General features: G+C 36.2%; 2 protein-coding genes across 2 annotated transcripts; both read left to right on the plus strand.

Annotated features, from left to right (window-relative positions):
* The first annotated feature begins 118 nt into the window (after positions 1 to 118).
* Positions 119 to 7636, plus strand: sncga (synuclein, gamma a). Its single transcript, XM_059566525.1, has 5 exons — positions 119 to 360; positions 5039 to 5080; positions 5190 to 5317; positions 6118 to 6179; positions 6780 to 7636. The coding sequence occupies exons 1-4, from the start codon at positions 240 to 242 to the stop codon at positions 6172 to 6174; spliced, it is 348 nt and encodes a 115-aa protein (XP_059422508.1). The 5' UTR covers positions 119 to 239; the 3' UTR covers positions 6175 to 6179; positions 6780 to 7636.
* Positions 7637 to 9087: 1451 nt separating this feature from the next.
* zgc:193505 (uncharacterized protein LOC559113 homolog) lies at positions 9088 to 10569 on the plus strand. The gene is made up of 3 exons (XM_059566554.1): positions 9088 to 9246; positions 9897 to 10124; positions 10246 to 10569. Exons 1-3 carry the CDS (start codon positions 9174 to 9176, stop codon positions 10287 to 10289), a joined length of 345 nt encoding a protein of 114 aa, XP_059422537.1. The 5' UTR covers positions 9088 to 9173; the 3' UTR covers positions 10290 to 10569.
* The last annotated feature ends 252 nt before the right edge of the window (positions 10570 to 10821 follow it).

Here is a 10821-nt window from a genome sequence, read left to right on the forward strand (position 1 = left end):
CTCTCTCTCTCTCTCTCTCTCTTCGTGCCTTCTTCTCTCCATCCGCTTGACTACTCCTCTTGTTAAGGGTGTCCCAATCTGTCTGAGCACTGAGTGCCCATCCCACTCTAAGAGGAGCTGCACACACACTCTGGCAAACACACTTAACCCTCTGACAGTCAGAGCACACACAGCTCCATCCACCGGTTATAAGACGAGAGCCACTTCCAGTTAAAGGACATACAGCTCTGAGGTCCAGGATGGATGCGCTGAAGAAGGGATTCTCCATGGCGAAGGAGGGAGTGGTGGCCGCCGCAGAGAAAACCAAGGCCGGGGTGGAGGAGGCAGCTGCCAAAACCAAAGAGGGGGTCATGTACGTAGGTATGTACAAATTCAACTGAGAGGAGAAAAGTGAGAGAATTAAAGTGCTTTTTGTACCATCTAAAAATAGTACTATTCTGTAAAGTGTAGCGGATTTATAAAGCTATTTAAAATGGCATGATTTTGCATGAAATTTTCTTATTTAAAAACAATTCCATTTACAAACCAACTGAACATTTACAAAAAAATATTTAAAGGAATTTTACTGACATCATTTAAATCTATATTATAATAAAATAATCTAATAAAAAAATCATTTTAATAAATAAACTTACATTAATTAATGTATACAGATCTTAACCAAATATATTCAAGAAAGAACCAAGTCAGGAATTTATCATCAAGTTATCATTACAGTTTTGGTTTACAGTTTATGATGTGAAAAACTAAATATCACTTTCAGTTTTAAACAACTGTCCTGTATTTCAGCCCTGAAAATGAAAACCAGGGCAGTTAAGATCAATGTGAGACATGAGCCCATTATAACGGGACTGTTGTGTTTCGTCACTGCACGTGGACAACAGACAAACCAGCACTATCCACCTGCCTGTATTCTCCTGTTAGATCACAAATTCATTTGCCTATATTTGCAGCTGTTAGACAACTTAACATGGTTACTAGTACGTGGTTGTTTACTGCTGAGCAGTAGCCTTCTACACACTTCTGCTGTCAGGAATGGGTGGAGAATGAGGAGGGAGATAGACAGAGATAAAGAAAGACAGGACAAGAAGAAGAAGAAAGGAAGCACTTTGTGTTTTCATAACTTCAGGATGCAGTCAATCGATGAGCTGTGAGTGGCAGATACACTACGAAGAGAAGATCCTAATTGACCTCCATTTATATTGTGTGTTAAAATAATTTGTAAACTATATCTTGATGATGATGATGCTGATGATATTGAAGTCTGATTACATAAGTATGCTTAAATATGCTGAACATCTTATTGTTTTTACATTGTAAGTAACTGTCATGTTTTAGGGCTAATTATGCTTGAATGCTATATGAGTAACATTTTACAATACATTAAGGTGTTACTGTTAACCACTGCATGTTGTACATGACTTTAGGCACAAGTATTATGTATATTGTACTAGTTGTGCTACTATGCCAGGAGCACACTGTACTGGAATCCCATTCCCTTCCGGTCCACTTCACATCCCGGTCCACAGAGACCAGGGTCTGTCCGGGTCTGCACACAATCTCTGATGATTGTAATGGCTCTCAGTGTGTACACACACACACCAGTCACAGCAGCACTGTCACTGTATGCATTCAGTTTTTAAAGAGTGTAACCTGTCCTCCACATCAGAGAAGTGAAAGAACAATGTGCTTGCTATTACAAGGAGCTTTGACTTACAGTACGTTGGAGAGGAGGAAAAGGTTTAAAGTGTTTATAAGCCAGGACGGAGTGTGTGTGTGTGTGTGTGTGTGTGTGTGTGTTGCTTTCCTCTGCACCACACAGACAAAATACTTTAATCAGAGGAATCTCAAGCCTCTCAAAGAAAAGCGAGGTCACTTTGCACTGAACTGTGACAAATTGCCAATGCATACACACCTCTCTTGCCACCCGAGACTCAAATACTGTAAACACACAGACATCGGTTATATACAGTACAGATAACTCATATAGATTGATTCTCAAACCTATCTTTATCTTACTTTATGGCAGTTTTATTTTAGTATCATTTATATTTGATTTTATTGTTAGTGAATGTACTGTATGGTTTTTAGATTTTATACATAGCTTTTAGATTTAATTTCATTGTGTTTTATTTAGTGGCAGTGTTGCCTTAGGATCATCTACACACTATTGCAGATTTTGATATATAGTTTAATAATATATGGTTTCTATATATATATATATATACACACACACATATATTTATATATATATATACACACACACATATTTTTATATATATATATATATATATATATATATATATACATATATATACATATATGTATATAATTTTATTTATTCATTTTTTTATTTTATTTTGTAATTTTCGTTAATGTTTATTTTATTTCAAGTAATAAACAATTATTATTTAATCGATCTTTATTTGACCCTCTAACTCTAGCACTCTCTATTCTAATTATATTCTTAAAAATTGTCCCTTTTAGACTTGCACTCTATCCATTTACTGTTTGTTTTCTTAAAAAAAAAAAAAAAACGAACATTAGCTTTTATAATCTTTGTATTCTATTTTTCCCCCTTTTTATTTATTACACAATTAACAAAAGCCAAAAAAGGCCTCTAACACTATTCTTTTTTTATTCTATCTGGTTTCTTTTTATTTATAATATTTGACCCTGGACCACAAAACCAGTCTTAAGTGTACATTTTTCAAAATTGAGATTTATACATCTGAATAAATAAGCTTTCCATTGATGTATGGTTTGTAAGGATCTGACAATATTTGGCCGAGATACAACTATTTGAAGATCTGTAATCTGAGAGTTAAAAAAAAATAAAAATACTGAGAAAATCGCTATTAAAGTTGTCCACATTAATTCTTAGCAATGCATATTACTAATGAAAATTACCTTTTGATATTTTTACAGTAGGAAATTTATAATGGAACATGGATTTACTTAATATCCTAATGATTTTTGGCATAAATGAAAAATCGATAATTTTGATCCATACAATGTTTTTTTAGCTATTGCTAAAAATATACCCTAGCGCCTTAAGACTGGTTTTGTGATACAGGGTCACATATAAAAAAAAAAGAAGAAGTAAAAAACCCTGCTACATATACTATGTTAAGTTAACTCAGACTACAGTTGTGTATCATTGCTCTTTTGTTGATTTTGATTGCTTCCATTGTCATCATTTGTAAGTCGCTTTCGATAAAAGCATCTGCTAAATGACTAAATGTAAATGCAATGTAATTGTAAGTGATGACTTTTTTTTATTACTGTTTTAGTTTTAGCTAACAGTATAATGTTGCATGAATAAAAGAAATTGAGATTCTGCCCTGCTATAAGTAGATTTATTTTATAATCATGTGGCTCTTTGTACACAGATAGACAGATGAGCTTCCAATGAAGTTTAAGATGCTCTTTGCATCATCTCAAATCATGCTGGTTTTAACAAACGTGAAGCTCATGACGCCGAGTGCTGCTGTCAATATAGCAAAAGAGTGACAAGTCAAACTACATAGAAACAAGTGAAATACTGTACATATTCGTTTTAACTCATATGATTATGTCATTGCATAAGAAGCAAAAATATAACTAAAATTAAAATACGTAGCTAGCTGAGCTCACATAAACTGGTCACTTTCATTTCTGTTACATTATATAACTGTCTGTCCAGCTTGATTATTTTGAAGAATTAATTCCATTACGTCTCATATGGATCAGAAATTAAAGCACTGGGACTGGACTAGAGAAACAGGTGATGTCATTCAGAATAATATATAGCATACAAATGATGATACAATACATTAATTTGTGCCCTGTATGAGTATAACTTTTAAATATAGATCCTGCTTTGCATTATCAGCATAATATATTAGCATTATTATCTGAAAAAGTGCTGTGTCGTCTTAATTGCGTTACACAAATAAAAAAATAATATCTTAATAATATTTGGGGTTTATCGAGGTCTCCTCTTAATCGTAGCAGCAAACAGCAGCAGCAGAGACGTTTTTTGCTTTGTCACGTAATCTGAGATGCTGTGGAAGTGACATCATATTGCAGCAGTGGTAGGATGGCGGCAATTTTCTCAGTATCTATCGATTAAAACATTAATAATATAAGATTTCAGGCTTGTGTTTGTGTTGCAAGCAGAGGCCGAGTCCTGAAGAATGTGCATGTCTTAATAGTAAATCAGCTCTTTGTCCAGAACAACAAGGACAATGTCGCATCTCTCTTGAGGGCTGTATTTGTTGTGCTGTGCGTGCACATGTTGGGAAGGAGGAGCGACTTTCACAGACACATTACTGTAGGCTCAAAGGTTCTGGGAAAGAAACAGAGCTTATGCTTGTTCTATGGGCCATTCGTGCAATGCATATTCAGAACTACAGATGGCAGGGGCCGAAGTGGGTTTTTCCACTGTTAACATGCACGAAGCATCTCAATAGAAAGGACGTTTCTCGATCTGTAATGCTTAATGGCATTTAATGATGCCAATCAACAGCCAGTACACACTGACTGAGGATCAGAAGCATTTTTACTTGCCATGATTTTATAGAGTCTCTTGGGTACTGGAGAAAGCTTCAGCTGCGCTGCCAGAGGAGACTGAGTGTATGGATCCCAGAACAGAACAGGAGCCAGCGCTGAAAGCATCAATCAAGGATCTGTCTAAAAATAAGACCAAATGACGTACAAGTTTGTGGAAAAAGCAGTTGTTCACAGTGGAATGTATGTCTGAGGTCTTAAAGGGACAGATCACCTAAGGCTCTTCCATTATTAACGTAGTTTGTTCAATCCAAATCTATATGAATTGCTTCCTTCGGTAGAAAAATAAAATAAAATATGTTTGAAGAAATGCCAGTATTTCTTGTAAATGTTGATTTGGACCCCAAAGTCTTTCACTGCATGTTTCACAGTAAAAGTCATACAAGTTTGGAATGACATTAAACGTTGACATTTTTTTTTCCATTTTGGGTGAATTATTATTTGAGCTACATTACTTCACAAACTTCTCTTTTTAATTTTCTGACAGGCACTAAGACAAAGGAAGGTGTTGTGACAAGTGTAAACACAGGTAAATAAAAGTCTTCACTAAACAACACTCAATATGTCATTTTCATAAATACCGTAATCTATGGAAAGTCTCAAATCAAAATATAAGGACACATTTTCATCTGTCCTAGTTGCCCAGAAAACGACTGAGCAGGCCAATCTTGCGAGCGACGCCGCAGTGGCTGGAGCCAATCAGGTGTCAGAAAAGGCAGTGGAGGGGCTGGAGAGTGTGGTTTCATCCACTGGCATTGTCAAACCGGTAAGGATTCATTTTGCATGAGGACAATTAACTGGAAAAATATTTTTATTGTTTAATTCAAAACATTGAAGTCAGTTGCATTGGTGCTTCTATGTGCACAGTATTATTATTTGGTCATTTATTTCAGTACAACCGCAAATTGCTTAATACACTGTAAACTGCTTAATGCACTGATCAGTCAATATAAAGTTGGTATATTTTATATGATGCCCATGCTCTTCTTTCTTAACCAATCATGGACAGGATGAGTTGGAGAACACTGAGGTGCCTTTAGAAACTCAATAATTCATGCATGCAATAAAAGGATGCTGAAAGATCACATTTACCTCAAAGCCATTACAGACTAAAATCTCTACATTTGAATACATCAGATTATCAATTTCTATTTCCACATTTTCATACATTCAGTTTAGGTCGGAGCAGCTAAGCCCTGCAGTTAAGATGTCTTCTCTGCACTTGACTCACTGCTCAGCAAGAGTGATGTTCTTCATAAATAACTCATTTCTGCTTTCTAAATATTGCTCTGCATTTTTAAGAGTTCCTTTCATTCAATTTTTCATTCCAAAATAGTTTTTATTCATTTAAAATCTCATGAAGAAACAAGCCATAACCACGCGGCCATTATCATTCGATGTGCACCAACAAAATAACTGATGAGCATGAGTCTGAAATCCTCCAGAGAGCAATAACAACAAATACCAACAAATTACCTTTGTGCTAATACCTGAAGAGGTTAAAACATGGCAAGAGCGTGATAAAGAACCGTCCATTTCTGAGATGTGATGTGTTTCTGCCTCCAGGGAGAGATGCCGAAGCAGGAGGGAGCTGTAGAGCAGCCTGCAGACGCTGGACAGTAGAGATGGTGAGCTTTTCTTGAGATGGGATTTACAGCAAAAATACCAAAACCTTTAAAAAATAACTTCGAAAAACAATAAAATTGCAAAGTAGTGTAAAATGACACTTGTTTTCGAGGAATGGACTTAACGTCGGGTAACAAAATTTAAGTTATAGTAGGCTTATATTCTCTGAAAGTAGTTCACAATTTTCTCCTCAAGTAAATTTATGCAGATTAAGTGCTAGTAAGAGATGCCTGACTGAGTACATGTGATTATTACTGAAAATGCACAGCTTTTTAAATCAAATCATTTATTGGCGACTTTCTTTAAACACTGTGGAAAATTCAATAATTATTTAATTACTTTTGACTGAACTTATTCAGGGCAGTCATTTGAGAGTAAGATCTCAGTGTCCTGTGACATTCAGTAATTCATTTGGTTTATGGTCTTACCAGACAGGGTTTATGTCTACTGCCCTTTACAACACACCACATGTGCTTCAAAACAGAAAAAAAACTATGTCAGTGTTTCATGTGTAGCAAGTTTGCCAGTTGTTTCAAAAATTGTATCTTACATCTGCACAATGTGCACCGAACCAACATAACCGTCCTTCTGTTTTGTTTCAGGGTGATGTCACACTGAACCCCCCTGTGATGCTCTGCTTCTTGCTTAAGAAGAGAGAGTATTAGCTGCTGTGGACCATGGCTGAATATTATCATACTAAACCTCAGATGGACACTAAATAGTATCCAGTTAAACACAAAAATCAAAGACACCCACCTCTCTCTCTTGCTTTGTCCTCACAAACAACATCTTCTTACTTCAGTTTACCTCTTCACGTAAACCTATCCTATTCACAAGAAACAAGCTCAAGTAACAACAGTTATTTAGCTATGCAGTATTCACATATACTATGCAGTGCGTGTCAACAAATTTGTGCTTATATTACATGCATGTGCTTGTGTTTTAGACATTTTTATATAGGCATTGTCTGTCTTTCTTACCTGCCCTAAAACCAGTTTTCCTCCACCCAACACAGTGAGGTCAACTAGATGATGTCTCAAACAATCAGTGCGAGAAAGGGTTAAAAACATTCCAGTCCAAACACACAGTCAGTGTAGTATCCGAAACAGTTTTTGAAGGAGCAGAAAAAGACAGAATCACAGATTGATTGATGTGTGTAAAGCATGCAGATGCCTGGGTAAATCAGATTGAGTATTATCTTAAAGTGCGGTTATATAGTGATGGGGCTTTAGTAATGCTCTTATATGTAGTTTGCTATAGGAGCCATAATAGACAACTCACAAAATCTAATGATGTCAGAGCAGTTGCTTGGTTACATGATTTGTTTGCATGCTGCCTCATGACTACACTTTAACTGATCCTAATGTACTCGACTAATTGTTCCCCTTCAAGTCTAAAAACAGCTATTTGTTTTTATAAATATACCATCTATAATAAAATCAGTTTTGTGAAAAATAAATCTGTTCTCATTTTTCATCCTTATTTTTAGAACAGAATGTGGCCAAGAAGGCTAACAAGATCCATTTGCATAATATTTGAAAGTGAAAGTGACGTGACATTCAGCCAATGGTGACCCATACTCAGAATTCGTGCTCTGCATTTAACCCATCCGAAGTGCACACACACACACTATGAACACACACCCGGAGCAGTGGGCAGCCATTTATGCTGCGGCGCCCGGGGAGCAGTTGGGGGTTCGATGCCTTGCTCAAGGGTACCTAAGTCGTGGTATTGAGGGTGGAGAGAACACTGTACATGTACTCCCCCACCCACAATTCCAGCCAGCCGGAGACTCGAACTCACAACCCTTCGATTGCGAGTCCGACTCTCTAACCATTAGGCCAAGACTTCCCAAGTTTGAAGTATAAAGTAGCAAGTAAGTAACATTGGAAAGTATTTGTGTACTAAATTGTGTTTACGTCAATGACAGTGTACATCCCATACGAAAGAGGCAGGGCAAGCACTCCCTTTGCATATTCAGTGAAACTATGAAAGCATCAAGACACACACCCTTGAGATCAGAACACCCCTCCTGCTCCCCCTCCCCCCCCACCCCTGTTCCCGGGACACCAGCACATCCCATTAAATATGCACCTCATCAACAAAGACCTGAAATCCCAATTGGACATTACAGTACCACCGAAAAGCACTAAGCCTCTGGCAGAATGTCAACGTTTATGAAGTTTTCATGGTCGGTGAAATTCGTGTTTGAAATCAGTCGGTGAAATTCGTGTTTGACAGTCAGTTCAGCTTTGTCCACATTCCAGCAATGGGAGGAGGCAGAGAAGTCTATCAGCCCATCATTTTCCTCTTGCTCAGAGGAAAGTCATCTACACCAAAACATAAACAAAGCAACTGAAGTTAAAAATGTCCATAAAAAAATTAGAACAACTTCAATAAACATTTGATCACAAAAAAAAAAAAAAAAAATTAGAACAAGAATCAAAACCCTGCATATCCCTGAAACCCTTGACTTCTCCTGAGCAAAACTAAACGATAAAATAAAATAATCAAAGGACAACAATCAAAAGGACTATCAACCCTGTAACCCTGAAATGTCCTTAGAGTTAGGACAAGGATCAACTTCCCCTAAATAATAATAATAATAATAATAAAAATAAATAAAATAGGACATGAATCAAAATGACTACAATAATCGAAAGGACTATTAACCCAAACTCAATCTCAACCCAATTTCAACTTAACCTAAACAATAAAATAAAATAACTATATGCCCTTATTGAACACATGATGAGTTATGTAAAAACCCTGAAAGATGATGATAAAGGCAAGCAGGTAAACCAGTCTAGCTTGCTGTTCTCTCTGTTGACATCTTTCTACTCCACCCAAGCTGAAGCAGCCAATAGACACACACACACATCTCTGACGTACTTCGATTGAGCACAAGCCTAATAAAACCGCATGAATCCTCCGTCTCAAAACACTGACACATACACACTATCTTGCAAACATCTGCAACTGAGGACTCTACAAACATGTCTTTCTTTAAAGGAGTTTTGGGTAATAAAGCGGCAGAGTCATTTGTCGACCAGGCTGTGGACAAAGCAGGTGAGTCTCTAATGTGCGAGAAGCTTTAAAGAAACTTCAAAAGCAATTGTTGTGTACAAGGTTTTTAGACTTTTTATGACACTCTGTGTCCTCATTTAGCCAGTCAGATATAAAGTATTATAATAAATCATATATATATATAAAGCTTGAAGACAGCAACTTAATTTAAAATAATAAATAAAATAAAAAAATTATTTCTAATCTTTTTATTTTCAGAAACTTAACTAAATATATAATAGTTAACATCATAATGTAATGATATCATGACTCATTTAACTGAATCAAATGATTAACATTTAATTTAGATCAATTATTACACAAAATCTGGACTGGCCAAGTTGTTTCCATCCCTTTCAAATTGCTTTTAAGTTCGTACTTGTTTTAGTCCAGCTGCTGTTTGTTCTCTAAGAAAGAGCTAGATTAAATAAAAAAATAAAAAAATGCAGTCAGTCCAGTAGTCACGCCACTCCTTATAAGGAATGGCGTTAGAATGGGCCTTCAGTGCCAATAAAGCTAGTCTTTTTATTTTTAGACATCTAAGAAACTTAATTTCGAGTCAAATCTGATGGGAAAGAGGAACTGTAGCATTTGAAAGTAGACAGCCATGTGTGTTACCTTTCTGTAATGTTGCTGTTCAAATTTCACCCTAGCTTCTGCAGCTAAAAGAAAAGTGAAGGAAACACTTACTGGAAAGAAACAGGAAACTGATAAGACCGGTGGCATGGGAGGTCTTTTCCCAAGTAGTGAGGAGAAGGAAAAGAAACCAAAGGAAAAGTCAGGAGGATTTTTTGGGGGCCTCCTTAAAGCAGAAGGACCAGGGGAGAGCAGCGGCGGAGGAGACTTTGGTGCTGGAGCAGACAACAGTGGTGAAGACGGCAGTGAGTAATAAACAAATACACACACACACACACACACAGACGACGTCAAAACCTGACAGGTCTAGCAATAGTGTAATTCCACCATGCACAATATCATAATTCATATTCTGTGTTTGATCAGGTTTCAACGATGCACTGGATGACCTTGCTAATGAGCTGAACTGATGTTCAGACAGCTAGGAAAAATCTCTCTGGCTGAGTTCTTCAGCTGGAGACCTCTCTTACATCAGCACCAAGTGTCATGGACTAAAACAATACCAGAAGATATTCATTTGTTACCAATGTAAATAGTTTTAAACAGATGTCTCTTTAATATATCTTATGTACAACCACTAAAAAATTACTAGAAATTACATTTGTGTTAGAGATTGTTTAAATAAGTTTATTTGCTTTTGTTTTCAAAACTGTGCGATTGAATACATGTTGAGCGAATAAAGCTAAATAAAAAATATGTTTTTATTACTGAATGGAAAAGGTCTCGTTTCATCCACATACAGTAGATGAGCATTGAGTATAATCTTACAGTTTACTTTTTTTGGGGGACAATATTTTAAAACATTTCAAAGTACAAATACAAATAACCCACACACGCTTCACATTAACATTTACATTTTATTAATTTTAGACCATTTAAAAAGGCGATACAAAGTCTGTTTTTAAAAGGGTGTTTCATATTAAATGCTAATATGATAAAAAT

This window comes from Carassius carassius, chromosome 14 (genome assembly GCF_963082965.1).
Source record: "Carassius carassius chromosome 14, fCarCar2.1, whole genome shotgun sequence".
Classification (NCBI taxonomy): domain Eukaryota; kingdom Metazoa; phylum Chordata; class Actinopteri; order Cypriniformes; family Cyprinidae; genus Carassius; species Carassius carassius.